The following is a 24271-nucleotide window of genomic DNA, read 5'->3' as shown; positions in this document are numbered from 1 at the left end:
TGCGATTTTCACGCATGGTTGCTAGGATAAAAGTCTATTCACTGTGTTATTTTCCCTTATAACATGGTTATAAGGGAAAATAATAGCATTCTTTAATACAGAATGCTTAGTACAAGGTCAATATAATAAACATTATATACACCCCAATATAATAAACATTGGTGGCGCAGTGCTTCCCTCCTCTTCCCAACACCCCAGTATAATAAACATTGGTGGCGCAGTGGGCAGTGCCAATGAGGGTTAAAAAAATAAATAAAATTAACTCACCTCCTCCAATTGATCGCGTAGCAGCCGGTCTCCTGTTCTTTCTTCAAGACCTGTCAAAGGACCTGTGGTGACATCACTGTGCTCATCACATGGTACATCACATTAACTATCACCATGGTAATGGACCATGTGATGAGCTCAGTGACGTCACCACAGGTCCTGAAGAAAGAACAGGAGACCGGCAGCTACGCGATCAATTGGAGGAGGTGAGTTCATTTTTATTTTTTAACCCTCATTGGCACTGCCCACTGCGCCACCAATGTTTATTATACTGGGGTGTTGGGGGTGGGGGGGTGCACTGCGCCACCAATGAAGATAACGGACCTGTTAATAGAAATACAGGAAGCTGGTGCCAGAATCAAATATAGCTGGCACCCGACCTCTATGACAGGGAGCTGCGATATGCTGCAGTTAACCCCTCAGGTACCGCGCCTGAAGGGTTAACTGCCGCTGATCGCAGCTCCCTGTCATAGAGGTCGGGTGCCGGCTATTTGATTCCAGCTCCCGCCTCCTGTATTTGTATTAACAGGTCAGTTATCTTCATTGGTGGCGCAGTGGCCACAGCCCCTCCCCTCCTCCTCCCGTCTCTCTCCTCATTGGCGGCGGCGGCAGCAGCAGCAGCACAAGAGGGAGGGAGAGACTCCTTTTCCACTGCGCTGCTGAGAAGAACATCGGCGGCGAACTATCATCTCCTGTGCCCCACCGCTGTATTCAACTGCAGAGCTGCGGCGGCGGGTCTAATCGCAAATGGCGACAAGACTAAAAAGTCTTGTTGCCATTTGTAAATTCTAAGTCGCATTGGCGACCAAATCTGGACCCCTGATAGGACAAGTGGTTTATTTGTTATGAGCGCCATCTCTGTCACTATTTGTGAAGATTTTTTTAATAGTTGAGAAGTAGAAAAGGGAGGATTTCTGCTAAAGCATCGACATAGAGATTTGCTTGTAAAGAGAATTATCAGGCCTCAGCCACTCTTGGGTAGTTTGGTCAGTATTTGTAAGTCACACCAAGAAGTGGAATATAAACCCAGAACCGGTGCAAATCTTTCCATTCGACTTTTCCCATCTTCGTGTTCCACTCGTGGTTTTGGCTTACAAGTAATGATGCAAAAGGAAGACCAAAATTTGCAAGTGTGATTGAGGCCTAATAGCTATGATGGTGGTTGGCTGATTGTGGAAAGTTTTCTCTTTGTTTTTCCACAGCATTATACCTTTGAAAAGTATAACCCCAGGTAATCTGTCACCGTGAAAGTGCAGACAATCTGCAGGCCGCATGTTATAGAGCAGGTTGTTTATATAGTTGAATGGAAAATGATTCTGCAAAACAAATTTAAATCACTGCTCTTTCTATGCTTAACCACTTCAGCCACCGTGACATACCTATACGTCACAATGGCTGAGTGCTTGTATGGAATGGGCTTGTATGAAGTGTGCTGAACCCAGTCATTTAACCTCTCAGATGCCGCATTCGACAGTGATTGCGGCATCTGTGAGGTAAGGCAGAGGGATGCTGCTACCTCTGCCTTCCGATCGAAGCTTCCATAGTGAAACTGCAGTGCTCAGATCGGTTACTTTGACATTGCACTATATTTTTATGATGACTGCTTCCTTTTAAAGGGGTTTTCCAGGAGCAGAATATTGATGCCCCATCCTCAGGTTGCTGATCAGCTGTTTGAAGAGGCCGTGGAGGTCTGGGGAGCACTGCAGCCTCTTCCTAGGCTGTTGACATAACGTTCATCAGTCACCTGGCCTACGGGCAGCTCGGTTCCATTTGAGCGAATTTGCCCAGGCTGCAATACTAAGTACACCTGCTATACAGTGAATGGTGCGGTGTTTGGTATGCTGTGAGGAGGGCGCAACACTCACCGCTACGTTTCAAACAGATGATCGGTTGCGGTGCCAATAGTTGGAACCCGACTGGTCAGAAGACACCTAGATGAACTGAGTTTTATGCATACAGGCACATTAATACAATCTAGGCCATTTTCAAACAATTGTAGTATGGCTGTAAGTCCCTACCAAACCACAACTCTTAAGCTACCTGCAGATGAGTGCGGGGAATGCACATAAGATCTGCACAAATTTGTTTGCGGCTTTATGTGCATTTCTGCAGCATATCCTCACCAAAATCCACAATGTCTAATTGCTGATTAGATGCGGTTTCTCACCCTTCCATTGTAAAGAGCAAAATCTGCAGCTAAAACCACAAATTACCCCATTTGCTGAACAGGTTGCACAGTTCTGGGTTTTTCACTCTTTAGATGCCTCTGGTCTCACGGCGTCCGCTGCAGGCGCCATGTTTACGATTCGCTCCAGCGACATACATGTACGGCACTGGTAGTGCAAGGGTTAAAATAAATTTGTTCTTAAGTTTTTGTGTTTGCTGATTCTTGTGCTGTTGGCAATTTTGATGATTGTGTATGGCACAATATACGTGCATATTGTTTACACTGGTTTGTTTCTTAGACCACAGATTCTGAAAGTGAAAGCCCAAAGAGAAGGAGTGCAAGAATGGCAAACAAAAAGTGAGTGCCGGTAGACACAACCTGGCATGCTTTACAGTGTTAACCTGTGCACTACTTAATCATTTTCATTCTTGCTTGTCCAATATATTTGGAAGCTAAGTTAATGGTTCTGTTATTTTCATAGAGAGAAGAAAAAAATGTCAGATGACTATGATGATGATGATGATGACGACGATGATGATGTTAGCAGTGAAGAAAGTGACCTAGAACCACCAAAATCCAGATCCAGACAACTGAGAAGGTATGTCTGAATATTTTACTGTTTGTACTCGGTCCCTCTCTGGCATCTTGTCACTAGAACAGACCACTTAACCTCCTCCCGGTGATGCTCTAATAGAACTATACTGTGGAGTGGAATCCCCTCAAAATGTCTAACAGTGAGGCTGAAATAAAAATCTTTCTGGTTCTAAGTCGTGTGTAGAGGGGGTATCATTGTATCCTTAACTCCATTAGTGATGCCTTTATATTTATAGGTCTGGCAATAGAAATTAGATATTTATTTGCAGATCATTGACAGATCCAGCTTATTTAGTAGCACATGATAGTGGCCATATATGTTAGATCAGTGTCAGCTGAGATCTGCCAGCCATCTGATGTGTATGGTGGTGTCCTGACTTTTTTTTTTTTTCAACAGGCTTGATTCTTTTGTTCTTGAAGAGATAAGCAACCATCAGCGTCTCTCCTTGTGCACATGCATGCTTGGCAGAGGGGGGGGGTGGGCAGGAAAGAGTTGTCAGCTAAAGGGTCCATTCACACGTCAGTATTTTTACCTTTCCAGATAAACGTTCTTGTTTATTGCGGATCCGAAAATCTGGATGACATGAGGATGCTTTTAGCATGTCTTCCAGATTTTCGACGGATCAATTGACTAGAATGGGATGACGGAACGCAAAATCGGACAAATAGTAGGACAGGGTATATTTTTTCCAGGATCCGAATAACGGAACCCACGGAATCACGGAATCGGAGAGCACCATGAGTGCTGTCCGATTATTTGCGGATTCCATTGAAAATGAATGGATCCGCATAACGTTCCGTTTTTATTCGGAACGGATGCGGAACAGCAAAGCGGACGTGTGAATGGACCCAAACACTACAAATGTAAAACATTTGGTCAGCGTAAGCTTATATGATAATTATTCTTTCAATTTAGTAAGTTAAAGTTAGTTCTTTTTATTTAGCTCGACATCCAAAGCTTTGTCAAGAAAGCAAAAGAAACCACAACGTGGAAGAAGAAGAAAGGCTGATTCCAGTGAGGATGAAGATGAAGATGAGGATGATGATGCTCCTAAGAGGCAGACACGACGTAGGACAGCTAAACATGTTAGGTGAGATAGACCCTTTTGATTGCCTTATAACCTGGTGTCAGTGTTTAGTACGCAAAGACTAATGTATCTAAAGTTGGCTATGGACTAATTTCCCAACTGCTATCAGCCCAATTACCTGTAGTGGGAGGCAGATCTGCCAGACACTTCTTGAACAAGCAGCAGGACCAGATGAGTTAAAACACAACTCATTCATTTCTTTTTTTTTTCTTCTTTTTTTCTTTCAAAAGTAGCTGTTGGGTGCAAAAAGTCCTTGTAGACATATTGGTGGAACTCATTGGAATCAGTAGAGTTTGCTGTGTGTGTATATCTATATATATATATATATATATATATATATATTATATAGATAGATAGATACACACACACACACACTGACCTATATAATAATACTGGTGAAAGACAAAAGACACAGTTCTGATGCTAGTAAAGATTAAACTGAAGTTAGTTTGTCTGTTATTTTGGAAACTAATTGTAGAATACGTTAGAGGTCAATATTGGCATTCATTTGCTAATGTTATAGTTCCAATATTGCAGCTACAAAGAAGATGATGACTTTGAAACAGATTCTGACGATCTGATCGAAATGGCAGGAGAGGAAGCAGAGGAACAAGAAGAAAGCCATGAGACTATTGAAAAAGTTTTGGAATCCAGGAATGGGAAGAAAGGAGGTAAGTTTAACAAATTAACCCCTTGCTGCTGGTTGCCATAGAAAAAGCTGTCAGTCAGTGGTGGTGGGGGATGTAGAACCCAGAGCTCATGAATATGAGGGCTCCCAAGCACATGCATTGTACTGAACAGACTCCGCTCGCTCTGGAACCACTCAATACAGTTTTAGCAAATTGTCTGGGTCATTTCAATAAAGTGACTCGGGGTTTAGCTAAGTGCCTATGCCATTAGTTCACGCTGCCCCAATAAGGCAGCACAAAACTGTTAATAGATTCACTTTAACCCTTTGAAGGCTGTGCACGCCTTTGGGGGGCACATTTTTTATTATTGCATTGTACTAATTTTGAGATAAAAATCATTTTTTTAATTGGTCTTTATGAAAAATATGGAGCCCTTTTTTGTGTACAGAGTTGACATGCTCCTTATTTCTGCTCTTTGTCATTATAAACACTCATGGCTCAGTTCTTATCTTACTGATAGGAATGCTTAAATAAGTGTTTATGACCTTTTAGTAGTTTAGAGATGAGTTTTATTAGATGGTAGTAGTCACACAGAAAAACAGTTCACCATTTGTGACAGAATGGCTCAAAATTTTTAATAAAGGCCTATTGAAAATATAATTTTTACCCAAAAATGAGTAAAATGCAATCAAATAAAAATTGCCTTCGAAGGTGTACATAGCATTTCATGAGCCTGCCTATTTTATATTACAATATTCTAACTTTATACACTGGAATTTTTAGTCCCTTTAGGGGACAGCTTTACCAGCCGCTTACTATGATTGTCCTGGAAGCCTTCTAAGGTCACAGGCTGCCATAGCAACCAAATGGAGTCCCACAATTTTGCTGCCGAGTCTCTTGTCGGAGGGCAGTCATCTCTGATACCTATCATTGTGGACGGCTGTCAGCTGTATTATATAGTTGGTATCCACCACGTATAGAGCAGGCTTCATACATGCCCCGCCCACCCATGACAGATATATTTGTCATTGGTTGTTAAGGGGTTAAAGACATACCTAGAAAGAATACTGCAGCTTTCTAGTTTTGCTCTGCATTTACTGCTCTGTTATTCTGGAGGAATAAACCAATTCAATATCTGATTTCAGCTGTTGGAGCCCCTACAACTGTGTATGCTGTTGAAATGAATGGGGACCCCTGTGCTGACTTTAATCCTGAAACTGATGAAGGAGAACACCAGTTTCTTATAAAATGGAAAGGCTGGTCTTACATCCACATCACATGGGAGAATGAGGAATCTTTACAGCAACAAAAGGTTAAAGGCTTGAAGAAGCTGGAGAACTTCAAGAAGAGAGAGGACGAAATCAAACAGTGGTACAGTTGAACCATTCTTCTGTAAATGCTTAGTACATCTTGGACTAAACTCTGTACTTCTGTGCTGATGAAATACCTAATATATCTTTGTAACAGAGCTCATCGTTAAAGTGTTAAGACATGCCATTCTTGTTACCTGCAGCCAGGTAAAGTTTAGGAGATCACTGCATAGTCCTTTATCACTGACTTAGTGAATACAATAATCTACTCTGTTCCCCCTAGTGGTGACTGCAGACAGCCACATTATTTTCTCGCCCATATTCATTGGGGGACACAGGAACCGTGGGTATAGCTATGTCCTCTAGGAGGCGTTGACACTAGTAAAAGCTGTTAGCTCCTCCCTGGCAGCTATACCCCCTCCAGTCTGGAGAGAGAGCTTCAGTTTTTTCTAGTGTCCATAGGAGGCAAGACCTCCAGGGATCTCCTGAAGATTTTTTATTTTAGTTAATTTTTTTCCTTTTTCAGATGGGACAACAGTGGTCGCCTCGCCTCCCTGTTCTCCCGGGGTCGAGTTGCGCCAGTGCCGGTCACCCGCACTGCTGCCTCCCGCACAGAAGACAAAGTGGACTAGGGCAGCCTCGCTCCCCTGCATCCCGCCAGCACAAGGGTCACCCATTTAAGCCCCTTTTTCCAGCGTCCTGCCACTACGGTGCCAGTAGCTGAAGGGGTGACCCTGCTGGAACAGAGGAAGGGTGAAGATGGCGGTAGGACAGAAGATGAGGGGAGTACACGGGACTAGGTAAGTATTTACCTCTTCCTCCTCCCTCCTGGCATAGATCCCCTGGGACCAATGGAGCTAACAATACAGCTCAGGATTTTCTGAGGGGGACACAGGAAATAGGGAGCATCACCCCTAAATCTGTCCCTCTCACTCCCCCTCTGGGCCGACGATACAACTCATAGGGGGTTAATAGACGCCGGTGAGCCACTTCAAACTACAGCGGGAGAGAGAGGCTCCCTCCCCCGCTATCCAGTTGGGGCAGCTTTCTCATATTACGCCCCTGTCGGAGCGGGGGCCATGCGCGCCGCTCCGAAGGGGTTAATTGGCGGACTGCATATCGCAGACGCCTCGCGCCGTGGAGCTTTCGTCACGTCCGGCTGCGGGGGAGATTACCGAGGAGTGTGGATCCAGCGGCAGTCTCTGTCCCTCCCGGAGCACCCCCGGCCGGCGGGGGCGATGCGCTCACTCCCCGCTCCAGTCTCCTTTTTTACCCCGGCCGTCTGGCAGTGTACCCGGTCGGCCGCTTGTGCAAATTTAGGCCCGCGTTTTTGCAAGACTAGGCCAAAACTTATCCCTGCTGGTGCAGGGGGGGCGGGGGGGCGGCGGACTGGCGCAAATTCTCTGCTCAGGGGGTTTACTAGCATCACTTGTGTCCCATGCGCCCCTCCCTTCCTCCCCGGGTCACGCTTAGGCGCACCCTTTCTCACCTTATACATTGTCCCCGATCATAGGTGGACTGAGTCGGTCATGATATTGTCCGCATCAGTAGTAGTGCGTACACTATTGCACATATATGGTGAGTACGTTCCAGCGAGTCAAGTGCTTCACTGACTGTATTCTCTATCCACCACGCCTCCTTCTCTGGGGAAGTGGTTATGCTGGCGCTCTGGTAGCAGCTACAGCGTGTTCTCCTCCACAGGTGCAGCCTTTCGCTAATGCTCGAGTTCATGGTCGCTGCAGTGGGACATCCCCTCAGGTAGGGGCCCTACCCTGGTGCTAGATTGGCAGTTGCTCTTGTTCAGCGCCGTTCCAGGTAGAGTTTTTTTTACCGTTGCTCTACTTTAACTCGGGCATTATGGTACGTGGCTTCTATGGATAGTCTCAGGACTCCCTCTCAGTTTTTTTGTGCTGACGGGGTGAGCACTGGCTATTACTGTGGGAGCGGTATTGCATACCACTACATACTTGGGGTCTGTCTGTTCAGTTTTTTGTCAGGTGATGGACTCTTCTACAACTGAAATCCTTGGCTACTTTTGCATAGCGCCAGTCTCTACGGGAAATGGGCTTGAACCTAGCCTATTCTTCTCCCGTCCCTTTCCTCATGATTTATAGATACCCTCCATACCTTGGTAGTTCCTATGTTACTACTTTCCCTCATCTGCATATGCACGGAGTATTCTTTTAGTGGCCTTCCATTCCGGGCACGGTCCGGTCCCAACTGGTGGGCTGTGGCCCCCTCCACATCCCTCCTTCTATGGGGACTCCTTCCATTGGTCTGAGTGTGCTAACGGTATCTACACGAAAGCTCCCCACCTTCTCTCCCGAGCAGGAGTTCTGGAAACATACGACGTGAAGGCCCTGACATTTCCTTGGCGGGAGTTCTCCCTCCTTACGCGTTTCTTCTCTCTTACCCAGGGTTCTACGGAGGATCAGATGGAATGAATTCCGACAAATCCTAGTCGCTCCGGATTGGCCCCGTCGTGCGTGGTACGCCGGTCTCGTTCTCCTTCTGGAGATGTCCCTTGTCACTGCCATTCAGAAGAGACCTTAGTTTAGGTTCCGGTCTTACATCGGCAGTTAGGGTCTTGGTTGATGGCATGGCTTCCCCTGGTGCCCATGGTAACCTTCTTTCAAGGAGTGGCACATACGGTTCTTCTGTACCGTCCTTTACCGTCTTGGCATCTGAATATAGTTCTCTCAGCGTTCCAGTCTTCTCCCTTTGAGCCCTTGGGGAGATATCTCTCCGGCTCTTGTCCTAAAAGGTAGTTTTTCTTGTGGCTCTCACATCCATCAGACGGGTGTTCGAGTTGGGGGTGCTCTCTGTAGAAAACCCTTCCTGGGTCTTCACAAGGATAAGGCGTTTCTTCGGCCCATTCCTTTTTTCTCCCGAAGGTGGTCTCTGTCTTCCACATCAAGGTAGAAATTGTCCTTCCTTCACTCCCTAAGGCAGGGAGTTACGTCATTATTGGCAGCCTCCAGTCCCTTCCGGCGTACGGAACCCCTTTTTTGTCATCCGAGGTGGCAATTGCACGATGGATTCGGTCTTCAAATGCTGTACCATTTCGCACTGGTTTGGGGTTCCGCCCTTAGGTGTCATGGCTTGCTCCACTGAGCGGTGGACGCTTCTTGAGCTATGAGGCATCGCGCCTCGGCTGCGCAGTTGTGTAACGCGGTTACCGATCCTCCTTACACACGTTCACAACATTTTTCCAGGTGCATTCAATGCATCGGCGGCCGCTGCTTAGCTGCAAGGTCTTGCAGGCGGCAGTTCTTAGCTACCAGCAGGGACGCTTGCTTCCATGGGTCTGTGTTTTTTTTCCCTCCCCGTGGACTGCTCTTGAACGTCCCACGGTTCCTGTGTCCCCCAATGAATATGGGCGAGAAAAGGAGATTTCTCGTGCTTTTTTCCATTGGGGGACACAGACCATGGGTATAGCTTAGAGGTATTAGTAGGAGGGACACTATGCAAATGAAAGAGCTCCTCCTCCTCGGGCTATACCCCCAGACTCCACCAGGAGGAACTCAGTCTTTGCTTAGTGTCTGGTGAAGGAGGTTGACACTCTCTGATTCTACTCCTTTTTGTTATTTTTATTCTAGATGGGGACACAGGTCGGCATGGCGCCTTCCTGGTCCCCCGTGGAGTGCCCGCCGCCGTCTTTGGGACGTTGCCTTGCTGCCTCCATTTCCCCCCAAGAAGATAAGTGGATCCGGGCTCGACCTGTTAGCTCCGGCATCCCACCAGCTGCTGGGACGCCTGCTGCCTACCCTCCTCCAGAGCACTGTTCTCCTGGATTGGAGTCAGAAGTCTGAAGAGGCGCATCCCTGCTGGTCTGGACATCGAGGGAGCATGCTGAGCAGATAAGTGTTGCACAATCCCTCCCCCTCCCTCTGTGTCTATTTGTCTGTGGCTACCTGGGTGAGCTTGAAGAAGGATCCTGATGGGGCACTTTCTTCATTTTGGCACTGGAGTACTGGCATCTCTTCCCCTTAAACTGTGGGCTTCAGCGCTTCTCTCGTCGGGCCTTGGCTGCTGCGCTCCCTCAGCGCCCGCCGGCAGGCCGCTCCTCCACGTGGTGCGCTTATTTTCGCGCATATTTTCGCGCTCGCGCAAATTTTCGCGCGCTTATTTTTCGTGCGCGCGCTTATTTTCGCGCGCTTTTTTCGCGCCATAATGACGCGTTAGGGGAGGCGGAGCCTCGGCATGCCGCTCTGACTCTCCTTACACCGGAGACTCTGTTTGCTCATGGCCGTGCAGCTCCTCATCACTCTACTCCGTTTTGTGCCAGGCAAGCCGGTAGCTCAGTGGTACTGCTGCTGTTGCCCCATGTCCAGGCTTTCTGAGTTCAAAGCCCCTTTCAGCCTTCAAAAATTGTTTATATTATTCTAGATGGGGACACAGGTCGGCATGGCGCCTTCCTGGTCCCCCGTGGAATGCCCGCTGCCGTCCTTGGACGCTGCCTGGCTGCCTCCATTGCCCCCCAAAGAAGACAAGTGGATCCGGGCTCGACCTGCAGCTCCGGTATCCCACCAGCTACTGGGTCTCCTGCTGCCACCCTCCACCAGAACACTGCACTCCTGGACAAGGAGTCAGACGCCTGAAGAGGTGCATCCCTGCTGGTCCTGGAGTCGAGGGAGAAGTTCTGCAGGAGCAGATAAGTATTACCTGCATCCCTGCCTTACCCCCCTCCTCCACCCCTCCTCCACGTCCCTGGGGGCCTGCGGTCCCCGCTTGGGCATCTGCCATGTCCAGCGCGGCCGCTAAATTGGTCTTAGTCACCAAGGCAACCATGTCCTTTAATCCTGTGGCGCTAACAACTCCATCTCTCTCAGTGGTCCCCACAGTGGGTGACTGACTACGAAGAGGCAGCGTGAGCGGCAGCATCCCACCTCGGATGTCTCTGTCTCTCCACCCCCCTCACCTCGCCGGTGGCGCTTGCGGACTGCTCTTCCCCCTCCCTAGGGAGAGTACTCCGAAGGAGAATTATCCGGCTCGGACGAGCCACGTCCTTTTTGGACTATAGGGCATTTTCAAATCCTGTGACGCCAACCACCTCTCTAAGTGGTTTTCCACAGAAGACGCCCGAATACTAACAGGGAGCGTGAGCAGCAGCATCCCTCCTCGGATGGCTCTGGCTCCCCCCCCCCCCCCCCTCGTCTAGAGGCGCGTTCGGGCGACTCTCCCCTCCCTTAGGGAGCGCAAGTCTGAAGGAGAATTTCCGGCTCTGATTAGGTCATGGAGCGGGACCCCTCGCCTAAGCTCTCCACCAGGGTGGCTGACTTAGTGGTGACTGTCCGAGACACCTTTATTCTCCAAGGGGATTCTCCTCCTTCCACTGGTCAGGAGTTCCCCCTTTTTCCGTCCAGGCAGTCGGAGACTACCATGTTCCCGGTCCATGAGGGATTTTTCCGCGGTCATGTCCAGGGCCTGGGGTGGTCTTAATAAGGTTCTCGACCACCCAGCGCATGAATATACTTTCCTTTCCCTGCTGACGGCGAGGAGAGGTGTCTCCTCCCCCTAAGGTGGATCCTCCGGTGGCCGGATTAGCCAATTATGTGGCCCTTCCTGTCTTAGTCAGTTCCTCTTTCCAGGATGCTGTAGACAGACGCATAGACTCTCTTCCAGGTCCTTTTTTCGCTGGCAGCGCGTCCCTGTGACCTACCTTTCACTCAGCAGGGGTAGCCAGTGCTCTCTCGGTGTGGTTACAACACCACCACCAGGAACTGGCGGTACGAGATGCGGCTACTAACACACTGGAGTTGGTTCTCCAGATGTCTCAGGCTTCTAACATTCTTTGCGAAGCTTCTAGGGACATTGTTTCCCTCTTTGCCCGCAGGTTGGCCATCTCTGTCACTCAGCGCGAAGAGATCTGATTGAAGGTGTGGGACGCTGACGCCTCCACCAAGCGTTCCCTTGCTAATCTCCCCTTTGGGGTTTCCAGGCCTTGTGGGGATCAGCTGGACGAGTTCGTCTCTGCATGCCTTTTGCCGTTTCTCATCTGGTAGGCCGTCGCCTGCTTCCTCCGCCGGGGGTCTCAGGTCGCCCGCAAAGAGGCCTTCCTTTGCACCAGCCTTCCCGGCACTAGAGGGCCCAGTCAGCCCGCCCTGCTGCTCCTAGGCCTATCACATGTCCCGATTGCGGAATCCCACCATCGATTCCTGCGCTTCGCCATTATGGGTCGACACTGTCAGTTTGTCGCCCTTCCTTCGGGTTGGCGACCACCCCGCGGGTCCTTGCCACGGTCCTGGACCGCTCATGGCGCTTCTTCGTACCAGGGGCATTCCTTTGCTGCCCTGTCGGGACGATATCCGGATAGAGGCCCCCCTCTCTACCGCAGACCACGGACAGCGTCCGGATCACTGTTCAGACCCTGGAACGGTTCGGCTGCCTGGTAACTTTCCCAAACTCCTGCCTCTTCCCGTCCCAGAGGCTCTCCTTCCGGAGGGTGATTTTGGACACCTCGGCTGCCAAAGTATTCTACCAGCCTTCAAGTCCTCCCAGGTCCAGGGGGCAGTGTCGCATCTGCTGCGCTCCCCGTGCCTCTCCATTCGGGAATACTTGCAGGTCCTGGGTCTTATGGTAGCCTCTTTCGAGGCCTTTCCATATGCCCAGTTTCACACTCGCCTGGCGCAACAGGAGATCCTTTACCTTTCAGCGGGTTCGGGCAGTTCTCCCTTGGTGGCTGTTCCCAAAGAACCTGAGGTCGGGGAGTTCCTTTCTCGCATTCTCCTGGGCGATCGCCGCCACCGATGCCAGCATCCTGGGTTGGGGGGGCGTTTTCCAGTCTCGCACGGTTCAAGGAATTTGGCCGGCGGCAGAGTCTCGCCTTCCAATCAACTTTCTGGAATTGAGGGCGATTTTTTCCGCTCTCTCTCTCCTATTGGACCTCTCTCCTTGCGGGCCTCCCAGTGCGGGTTCAAACGGGCAATGCCGCGGCCGTGGCCTATATCGACCATCAGGACGGGACCCGCAGCCGGATGGTGATGCAGGAGGTGAAGTGAATTCTGACGTGGGCGGAGACTCACGTTCCGGTGTTGTCAGCAGTTTGCATTCCAGGAATGGACAACTGGACAGCGGACTTTCTAAGCCACAACACGGTGGATCCAAGCGAGTGGTCTCTGCATCCAGAAGGGTTCGAAGGAATCTGCCACAGATGGGACCGTCCGGATGTGGACTTAATGGCGTCCGGGTTCAACAACAAGATCCCAGTGGTCCTGGCTCGCGCCCGAGATCCGGAGGCGTACGGATGGATGCGCAGGTGTCTCCGTGGCAGGACTTCAGCCTCCTCTGTTTTCCTCTCCTACCAAAGGGTCTACGCCAGTTCGAGGCGGAAGGGACTCCGACCGTTCTCATCACCCCAGAGTGGCCTCGCCGCGCGTGGTTTTTCGGAAGTGGCTCGGTTGCTGGCGGGCGCCCCATGGCCTCTTCCCGACGGACAGGACTTACTGTCTCAGGGCCCGTTCTTCCACCGGAATTTGCGGTCTCTTCGTTTACCGGCGTGACTGTTGAAACCGCCATCCTGATAAAGATGGGGTTCTCGGATTCAGTGGTTAGGACCATGATCAGTCCGGGGAAGTCTTCTTCCTCCCGGATTTACTATCGTACCTGGATGGCCTTCCTATCCTTTTTTGAGGGTTCGGGGTTCCCTCCCCTTCGGTTTTCCATCTTGATGGTACTGTCTTTTCTTCAGTCTGGGCTTGTGCAGGGACTGTCGCTTAGTTCCCTGTAAGGTCAGGTTTCGGCGCGGGCCGTCAGAGGTCCCTTGCTCTTAAGGGTCCGGTGGTGACCTTTCTTCGGGGGTGGCGCATTCGGTTCCCCGTATGTTCCCCCTTTGTCTCCTTGGGATCTCAATTTGGTTCTGCGCGCTCTGCAGTCGGCTCCCTTCGAGCCTTTGAGGAGGGTCTCTCTGACTGTTCTCATCTGGACTTCCTTGTGACCATAGCTTCTGATACAGCTACATAGCGTAGTGATTAAAGTTCTGGGCTATTATGCAGTGGCTGTGAGTTCACGTCCCATCACGAGCTTTTAGGTCAGACTGGTGTCGAAGCTGGCCGCTCTTTCCTGTCAGGAGCCTTAATGGTTTTCCTCCAGGATTAAGTTGTGCTCCGTCCAGTCCCCTTCCTTTTGCCCAGGGTGGTCTCTCCCTTCCGCCTTGATGAGGATCTTGTCCTGCCTTCCTTTTGTCCTTCTCCGGCTAACCCCAAGGAACGCACTCTGCATTCCCTGGATGTTGTACGGGTCCTGAAGGTGTGTCTCGCGGCTACTGCTTCCGTCCGCCGTTCTTGGCGCTCTGGATCTGCTTGGCTATTTCCGCGGCTTGTCACGCTTGTGGTGGAGTTCCCCCGGCTAGAATTGCCGCTCACTCCATTGGGGCGGAGGGGGCTTTCTGGGCAAGACGCAGTCGTGCCTCTGCGTCTCAGCTGCGTACGGCGGCCACCTGGTCGTCCTTGCAAACCTTTGCAAATTTTTGTCAGTTGCATTCACTGGCTTCGGCTGATGCGGCTTTGGCCGCAGGGTTTTGCAGGCTGTGGTTCCTGTTTGACCGTTGGGGCGTTCCTCCTGGCGGTGCTGATATTTTTTCCCACCCCATGGACTGCTTTTGGACGTCCCATGGTCTGTGTCCCCCAATGGAAAAAAGCACGAGAAAAGGAGATTTTTGTGAAACTCACCTGTAAAATCTTTTTCTCGTCTTTTCCATTGGGGGACACAGCTCCCACCCATTATTCCTGTTGCAGGAGGGGTCTTTAGTTCAGTTTTTCTGTTTCTGGTTGGACCTTATGGCTTGGTCCGATGGTTTCCATGATTTTTTCTTGCTCCTTCTCCTACTGCTTGTGCAACGCCTGAGTTCCTCCTGGTGGAGTCTGGGGGTATAGCCCGAGGAGGAGGAGCTCTTTCATTTGCATAGTGTCCCTCCTACTAATACCTCTAAGCTATACCCATGGTCTGTGTCCCCCAATGGAAAAGACGAGAAAAAGATTTTACAGGTGAGTTTCACAAAAATCTCCTTTTTTGTAGAACTTACCAGTAAAATCTCTTTCTCGCTCTTCATTGGGGGACACAGCACACACCCAGTATTGTTGTTCGGCCATAGTGTGGCTGTTGCTGGTTAGGACCCTGTTGGGTCTTTTGGCTTGGTTTTCGTTGGTTCACTTGCTTCTCCTACTGCTTCTCACAAACTGAAGCTCTCTCTCCAGACTGGAGGGGGTAGCTGGAGCTAACAGATTTTACTAGTGTCAACGCCTCCTAGAGGACATAGCTTTACCCACGGTTCCTGTGTCGTCTTCGCCCCCCCCAAAAAAAATCTCCTTTTTTCAAGCTGTGGTTATGCAGGAGATTTTCTGTATCAGAAATGAACAAGCTCCGACTGCTATAAAGATATATTTAACGGGTATCACCATCTCATAAAGTGATAGAATATGGCTAGAATATGCCATCACTTTATGGTCAGTGGAGGTCTGACGTCTTGGAACTCCACCAATCCTGAGAATGAAGGGACCACAGTGCTGGTTTAGTCCTGCATCCCCTTCATTGTTTTTCTCTGCACATCTGCATTCCCACCCAGCTGGGAAATGACTGCCTGCTCTAACGGGAAGCTCAGAGGAACATCCACTCTTTGAATGATACAGTCAACACTGATTATGGCTTCTAAGGGTGGTTTGATGCTTTGGGGGAGATTCATTATCTCTCTACACCTGTTTTCTGGCAGAAAGAAGTTGTAAACTCTCTGTTTGTGACTTTTTAAATTCTACTGCAACTAAATGTAGCCCCAAGTGGTGTTTCTACGTTGCCCTCACCAGTTTCCAAGAAGGCAGTGTGGAGGGTCCAGCTGGCCCATCATATTTTTCTTCTTTTACTCCATAGATTTCTGTTTTGGCACATGGACTGCTGGTGAATGCATCCTCCTTCAACGTGGGGGATATCAAGACCAGTGTAGCACACACTGGTATTGATAAATCTCCCCGTTTTTCTTTTTTTGTGTATTTTGGAAGCACAAATCAGCCACCGGCAAATATTAAAGGCTGACCCATAGAAAAGTATAAACACCCTAAAATGCACCTTTTGGCATATTCTTAGTGTGTGTGGTTTTTTTGTATCACAGCATGCTGTAGGTGTGGATTTTTTTTTTCCCCCCAAACGTTTTCCCGTAGCGTTTCTATCTGAAAAAAAAAGGCTGAAAACAAAGTGACTAAAAAACACCACATTAAGACTAGGTTCACACAAAGTATTTTCTAAGTTGATAAAAAAAAAAACTGATGTGAAATCCACATCAGGTTTTTTTTCCCATGCATTCTATTTTCCTTTTTTTTTTTTTCTTATGCTATTTTTCGTCCGTTTCGGTGAGGATTTTTTATCCCTTTTCCATTTTCAGTGGAATTCTGGATGTGGAATCAACATCAAGAAAGGACAGGAAACTTCTTTTTCCACAGTGCATGATTTAACATGCATATTTCCTATCTAAATCAATGGAGAATTAATGCATGCCAAAATCCTCTGTGTGAACCTGGCCTAAAAAATGCTTGCCATTTTTTGTTAGCAAAAAAATGGCAATAAAAAGATGTAGTGTGGCAGCAGGCAGAGACCAAGAGGGGACTCATCCTTTATCACCCACGGTATATACCAGTGATGGCTAACCTTGGCACTCCAGCTGTAGTGAAACTACAACTCCCAAGATGCTGCGCTTGCTTGGCTGCTCTCAGAACTCTATAGAAATAAATGGAGCATGCTGGGAGTCGTAGTTTCACCACAGCTGGAGTGCCAAGGTTAGCCATCACTGGTATATACCATTAAGTTATAGTTAAAAATGAAATGAAACGGCACCCTAATCGGGGGGTGCTAGAATATTAAAAAGTCATAAAAAATAAAATAAAGTTATAATTGAACTACATAATCATGCTTTTATAATTTATTACATTTATTTGGTTCCGACTTGAATAACCTGTACAATAAATCTATAGCTTTATTTATCCTGATCTGCTTATGCCCTAAAAGAAAGAAATGACAACTGCAGCAGAAAACAACTGTTCTGATCCAAAATTGTCCCGCTCCTCAAGGGGTTAATAAACAGCTAGTACTGATGTTCACAATCTTTGTTTGTATCTTTTATTGATAGGTTGTCAAAAATTTCTCCTGAAGATCTTGAGTATTATAATTGCCAGCAGGAGCTGGCACTCGAACTGAACAAGCAGTACCAGATAGTTGAGAGAGTCATAGGTAAGTGGATTCATACCATTATCACTACCTTATTGGACTTAGTATCAGGCCTTAAAGAGGACCTGCCACCTCTCCTGACATGCCTGTTTTAGTAACTACTTGCATTCCCCATGTAATAACAATTCTGGAGCATCTATTTTTAGTGTGTCCTTGCACATTGGCCACTGGCAGCACCCCAACTGGTAACACCCATCTGTACCCTCACTGCAGACTGCTCGAATTCACTTCTAAACTTCTAGTAAAAGTGATAAAGGAATGACACGACATAAGACTAGATGCTCCAGAATGATTACACAGGGAATGCATGTAGTTATAAAAACAAGCATGTCAGGTGAGGTGATGGCTCCTCTTTAACATAAAATACTGGAAAAAATCTTGACCTTCATAGATAGAATAATAAACTGAAAACAATGACTTCCCCCAAATAATTACTGCACGTGTGTAGAAGAAATATCATGCTTGCCGGCTGCAGATGTTGCATTGTTAACTAATCTGTGTATTGATTTTCAGCTGTGAAGACTGGTAAATCTGGCTCTGGACACTCTGAATTTCCAGGTAATGCAGTATGTCCATCAAAGTTAGAGAACATTGGGCATAGCAGCATGAAATACACCCACCTAGGACGCCATATACATATATATATTTCTACGTTGGGTTACTGCACGGCCTTATAGGCTGCAGCAGGCCCAAATTAAAATGCAGAACGACTGCGCAGTGTGGTGACATCCTTATATACGCCTTATTTACATCCATAAGAAGTGAATAACACTGATTTTCTCATGACAATGGCACCCGTCAAGGGTTGGGAAATATAGGCAGCAGGTGAAGCGTCAGTTCTTGCAGTTATGTTGAGTAAAATAGCAAGCATAGGATTCAGTGCTAAATTCTAATAAAAATTTGTTGAAAGGTCCATGAAACTTTAAGATGTGTTGGGACTTTTGCCCTCCCTGTATTCTATATTTCTTGTTCTGCTTCTGACTTCGGTTTAGGCTTTCCAAATATTCCTTCTGTTTTGTATGTACAGTACTTGTTATGACATAGATGGAGATTTCCATTTTAAAACATGAGCCTATTTTCCCTTTGCAATTTCAGTTGGATAATGTCATTAATGTCACGCATAGGATTATATGTTTAAGCCACTAGCGCAGGCTGTAAGCAGGCTATCCATTGTATTCCAGTGAGCACCAGAAGGAACTCCTCCTCCAACGAGCCAGAGTACCTATGCAAGTGGATGGGTCTCCCCTATGCTGAGAGCAGCTGGGAGGATGGCGCGCTCGTAGGGAAGAAGTTTCAGCACTGTATTGATAGCTTCAACAGCCGGAATAACTCAAAAAACACCCCTGTGAAAGACTGCAAGGTGTGTACAATATTGTGCATTGGTTGCATTGACAGGTGCATGAAAAACATGCCTTTCTTTCTCTTTCATGGAAATGTTAGATGTATTTCCATTTGTATTCATTTCCTTTCTTCATTATTGTAAAAAGGTGTTACAAAAATTGAATCTGTGTGATACTTCATTGTGGTACTGTGCTAACAGGTCCTGAGACAGAGACCCCGGTTTGTGACATTGAAGAAGCAGCCTTCTTACCTTGGTAGTGAGGTTCTTGAACTCCGTGATTACCAGCTGGAGGGCCTCAACTGGCTAGCACATTCTTGGTGCAAGTATGTATAAGTCTTCAGCTTTTTACATTAAATGTTTTATTTATTTTTTATGTCAAGGCCGTTAACACTGTGCAGTTTTTATGCACATTTTACATGCAAAATCAAAGAAAATATAAGCTTTTCTTAAAGGGGTTGTGCAGTGCAGTATTGGTGACCTATCCTCTGATTCCTCATCAATATAAGATTGCTAGGGGTCTGACTCTCGGCACCGCCCGTCAATCAGCTGTCCCCTGCTGTCCCCTTTGCAAGACTGTGCCGCCTCTACAAAGGAGATAACACACAGGTAATTTTAGTGAGGAAGCAGCACTCACCCGAGCACCACCATCCCTTCAAAAAGCTGATCTGATATTGATAGGTCATCAGTATTGTACCACTGTACAACCCCTTTAACTCAGACACCCATAAAGACGCTTTTACTATGCTTTTTGAAGCATTTAAGTATATTAAATGTATTACGTTATCTGGATGTAACTGCGTTTTTCCCTTTTTGTGGCCACAGGAATAACAGTGTAATCCTAGCGGATGAGATGGGCCTGGGAAAAACTATTCAGACAATTTCCTTCCTCTCCTACCTGTTTTACCAGCATCTGCTTTATGGCCCATTTCTCATAGTGGTGCCCTTATCTACTCTAACATCCTGGCAAAGGGAGTTTGAGGCGTGGGCTCCTGAAATAAATGTGGTGGTCTACATTGGAGATGTTGGAAGTAGAAATACGGTAAGTAATAAACGACACCATAAGAATTAATCCATTTGTGAAGACTGATGTGACTGTCTGTCATTGCTTTAACTACAGTAAAGCAAAGTGACATACAGTTATGTCACCAGTATGGCGTGCGCACAGCAGGTGTAATATACAGCTGTGCTCCTGCGGCAATAAACAAAATCTGAGCCAGCTCATTTATCCCCTTAGATGCCACCATCAGTAATGACCATGACCTCTAAGTGGTTGAACAAAGAGCGATGGCTCACTCTCTCTCAGCAGCCCTCTGCAACACAATCACATGCTCCATGGCCTCCAGGCCTGTCAAGTAGCGAAGTCTATTAAGTCCTAACAGGCGAACTGACAGTATGTTGGCAGATTGACATAAAACACTCTGCAGTGTATTAACCCCTTCCCGACATCTGCTGTACATGTACTGTGTGGATGTTGGGTCTTTAAAGATGGCACCCGCTCCGGAGCGAAGTGAGCTCCATAGCTGCCGACTGCCTGCTATTTCATACAGCAGACACCTGCGATCAGTGGTAATGCAGACCGCAGACATTTAATCTCCCAAATGCCATGGTCAAATGTGACCATGGCGTCTGAAGGGGGCTAAAACCTAGAGGCATGCACTTCCGGGGCAAGAGAGCTTTCCCCTGGCGGAGATCATGGAAAGCGTTTTATGCAGGTAATGAGCCTGTACTAGGCTGTATATTACAGTTCAGGCCAGCAGTAACTCCATTATTCTATACAAATTGCAATCTGATGATTGCAAGTTGGATTCCTCCACTTGAGGACGTAAAAAAAAATCAAATATATATATAAAAAAAAAATCAAATGACCCCCCCCTCTCTCCCCAAGATAAAAATAAACAATTAACAAAAATTATGTTAAACCCCCATCAGACCTCAGATCAGATTAAAATAAAAACCTCCCCTTACCTGCCCTGCGCTGCGGCTCCCCTCCATGCTACGGTTTTATCTCCGGACAAAAAAACTGAAGACTCGCCAGGATGCCGGGTTCTGCATTTTTTTCCATAGAAATGTATTATTTCCGGATACGGCATTCAAAATACTGGAATGCTGGATCTGTCCCTCCAGTTTGCGCATACGCAGACCTGTAAAGTCAGATGTCCCTTTTATACCGTCGGATCTGAGTTTTCTCCAATCCGATTGTATATTTTAACTTGAAGCGTCCCCATCACCATGGGAACGCCTCTATGTTAGAATATACTGTCGGATATGAATTACATCGTGGAAACTCATATCCGACAGTATATTCTAACACAGAGGCGTTCCCATGGTGATGGGGATGCTTCTAGTTAGAATATACTACAAACTGTGTACATGACTGCCCCCTGCTGCCTGGCAGCACCCGATCTCTTACAGGGGGCAGTGATCAGCACAATTAACCCCTCAGGTGCCGCACCTGAAGGGGTTAATTGTGCGTATCATAGCCCCCTGTAAGAAATCAGGGCTGCCAGGCAGCAGGGGGCAGACCCCCCTCCCTCCCTAGTTTGAATATCATTGGTGGCCAGTGCGGCCCCACTCCCTCCCTCTATTGTAATAATAACATTGGTGGCACAGTGTGCGGCCCCCCTCCCTCCCTCTATTGTAATAATAACATTGGTGGCCAGTGTGCGCCTTCCCCCCCGGGCCCCCCCTCCCTCCCTCTATCGTATTAATAACATTGGTGGCCAGTGTGCGCCCCCCCCCCCCCCCCCCCCCCGATCATTGGTGGCAGCGGAGTTCCAATCAGAGTCCCAGTTTAATCGCTGGGGCTCCGATCGGTAACCATGGCAACCAGGATGCTACTGCAGTCCTGGTTGCCATGGTTACTTAGCACTTACCTGCTGGCTGCTGCGCTGTCTGTGACCGGCCGGGAGCTCCTCCTACTGGTAAGTGACAGGTCTGTGCGGCGCATTGCTTAATGATCTGTCACTTACCAGTAGGAGGAGCTCCCGGCCGGTCACAGACAGCGCAGCAGCCAGCAGGTAAGTATGATGCTTCTACTATTGCTAAGTAACCATGGCAACCAGGACCGCAGTTACCGATCGGAGCCCCAATGATATTAATACAATAGAGGGAGGGAGGGGGGGCACTGGCCACCAATGAAATTTAAACTGGGGAGGGAGGGGGTTCTGCTGCCTGGCAGCCCCTGATCTCTTACAGGGGGCTATGATATGCACAATTAACCCCTCAGGTGCAGCACCTGAGGGGTTAATTGTGCTGATCACGGCCCCCTGTAAGAGATCGGGTGCTGCCAGGCAGCAGGGGGGCAGTCATGCACACAGTTCGTAGTATATTCTAACTAGAAGCGTCCCCATCACTATGGGAATGCCTCTGTGTTAGAATATACTGTCGGATCTGAGTTTTCACAAAGTGAAAACTCAGCTCTGAAAAAGCTTTTATGCAGACGGATCTTCGGATCCGTCTGTATGAAAGTAACCTACGCACGCGGATGCCAATCTTGTGTGCATCCGTGTTTTTTCACGGACCCATTGACTTGAATGGGTCCGTGAACCTTTGTCCGTCAAAAAAATAAGACAGGTCATATTTTTTTGACGGACAGGATACACGGATCACGGATGCGGCTGCAAAACGGTGCATTTTCCGATTTTTCCACGGACCCATTGAAAGTCAAAAAAACATCGGAAAACTGCACAACGGCCACGGATGCACACAACGGTCGTGTGCATGAGGCCTAAGTGGTTGCCAAGGACCAACATCCCAATCTTTGCAGACTGGGCCTGGAAAAGAGTCACGGCCACCTGAGAAGAGTCCTGGTTATTCATGAAGTCCTGCTCTCCTGCCCACCTGCTGATGACTGACAGTCTTCTACCTAGTTTTCTCTCTAGGAGAGGACTGCCAATCATCGGCAGATGGATGAGAGAGCAGGAGATTAGGAATAACCAGGACTCTTCTCAGGTAGATTTGACTCTTCTCAAGGCTTGTGCTGCAATGATTATGATGCTGGTTCTCAACAACCACTTACTTTTAGCTCATGAGTGACACACCGCTGAAATCAGCATTTGTCACTGTTTTATGCTGCCCTCAGTGAGGTGTGCATAAGGGTCCATTCACACATCCGTAGTGTATTGCGAATCTGCTATACACCCGGCCGGCACCCCCATAGAACTGCCTATTCTTTTCTGCATTCCTGCCCCCTAGAGAATGAATGGATACGCACCCATTCCGCAATTTGCAGACCCATTCTGCGGACATGTGATTAGACCCTAAAGTTGACGACAGATTCCCTTTGAAAAAAAAGGATTTCTTAAAAATGCTAATATTTTTATACAAAACATCTTGTAAAATATAAAGAAAAAAACATAAATTTGGTATCGCTGTAATTGTATCAACTCTCAGAATTAGGTAACATGTCATTAATACTGCGTAGTTATTGCTATGAAAAAAAAAACTGTTCTAGAATTGCTGGGGTTTTTTCTGCATCCCATAAAATTGAATAAAAAGTGATCAATAAGACCTGTGTAACCAAAACTGCAGATTATTCCACACACACAAAAAAAAAAAAATTAAAATGTTGTAACATATTAACATGTTTGTTTTTTGGTTTTTATTTTTTTTTTTATTATTTTTTTTTTCATTTGTATAAAATACAGCTAAATGGAAGTCATCCCAGAAAAAAAAAACCTCAACAGAAAAATACTTGTTTCAAAAAAGGTTTTTTAGCCAAAATGTCTCACTTCTACCTGTATTTTGTTTATGGCAATACAGTGAAGATTTATTAGCATCAAAAAGTGAGTGCTGATCCTGGATTGCAGGCTCATACATCCAAGTATATGAGCACCACCTTCTTCCAGAGTGCCGACTGATTATTTCTACAAATCAACAGAAAAATAAAAATGCTAGGTCTTGGAATGTAACACGAAAAAATTGCTTGGTCCTGAAGCCCCCAAATATTCTGCTCCTGAAGGGCTTAGCTGGTCCATAGTAAAGCCATTCGTATGTCTCTGTGAAGAGCTAAATCATTAAGTAAATTAGCGTCACTTTTTCCACCCCTTACAGATAAGGGAGTATGAGTGGGTTCATCAGCAGAGCAAGAAGATGAAGTTTAATGCACTGCTAACAACATACGAAATTTTACTGAAGGATAAGGTAAGCAGTGCATGCATTTTTAACACGTGTCTTCACACTCATGGCTTCCATGAGTGACAGGATGTGTAATAGATCTTTGGTGGATCCATTAGAAACTGTCTGATATTTTATTTCCTGTTTAAACAGGTTATCCCATCATTAATGTAAAAATCTGATGTCATAAAGAACATGACAATCTCTTTCTAACAAAGCTAGAACCAGCCCTGTACCTCACATGGATCCAGAGATTTATCCGTTCATTGCTCCAATTGCTCTGCTAGATTTATTGAAAGCTGGCAGCTCCGGGAGCGTGTCCTTTCTGCTGCAGCTCTCACTCTGTCACATCTTAAAGGGAATCTGTCACCTGCAAAACACATATTAAACCGACCACAGTACCTTACATTGTGTTGCTAATCATGTTTTTCTTTCCTCTTTGTGTTTCTTCATACTGTTTTAATGTCGGTTGGCGCTGTCTCTGATTCAGGCTTGAAGTCAAGGGGGCAGTGGCTTCCTTGCTTCAAGTAAAGCTAAGCCCCCTACCCCTC

General features: G+C 47.3%; 1 protein-coding gene across 7 annotated transcripts in view; it reads left to right on the top strand.

Moving 5' to 3' along the window:
• Window positions 1-24271, top strand: part of CHD2 (chromodomain helicase DNA binding protein 2) — a 134956-nt gene that overhangs the window by 53947 nt on the left and 56738 nt on the right. For all 7 annotated transcript variants that reach the window (XM_044279447.1, XM_044279444.1, XM_044279446.1 and 4 more), the window contains 11 exons: window positions 2733-2791; window positions 2916-3032; window positions 3973-4119; window positions 4654-4787; window positions 5891-6116; window positions 17166-17266; window positions 17777-17821; window positions 18445-18623; window positions 18804-18928; window positions 19428-19644; window positions 23658-23747. In XM_044279447.1, coding sequence (XP_044135382.1) covers window positions 2733-2791; window positions 2916-3032; window positions 3973-4119; window positions 4654-4787; window positions 5891-6116; window positions 17166-17266; window positions 17777-17821; window positions 18445-18623; window positions 18804-18928; window positions 19428-19644; window positions 23658-23747 — 1440 coding nt within the window. The remainder of the gene's footprint in view (window positions 1-2732; window positions 2792-2915; window positions 3033-3972; window positions 4120-4653; window positions 4788-5890; window positions 6117-17165; window positions 17267-17776; window positions 17822-18444; window positions 18624-18803; window positions 18929-19427; window positions 19645-23657; window positions 23748-24271) is intronic.

This window comes from Bufo gargarizans, chromosome 2, assembly GCF_014858855.1.
Source record: "Bufo gargarizans isolate SCDJY-AF-19 chromosome 2, ASM1485885v1, whole genome shotgun sequence".
Taxonomy (NCBI): Eukaryota; Metazoa; Chordata; class Amphibia; order Anura; family Bufonidae; genus Bufo; species Bufo gargarizans.
This window is presented reverse-complemented; position numbering and strand designations above follow the sequence as displayed.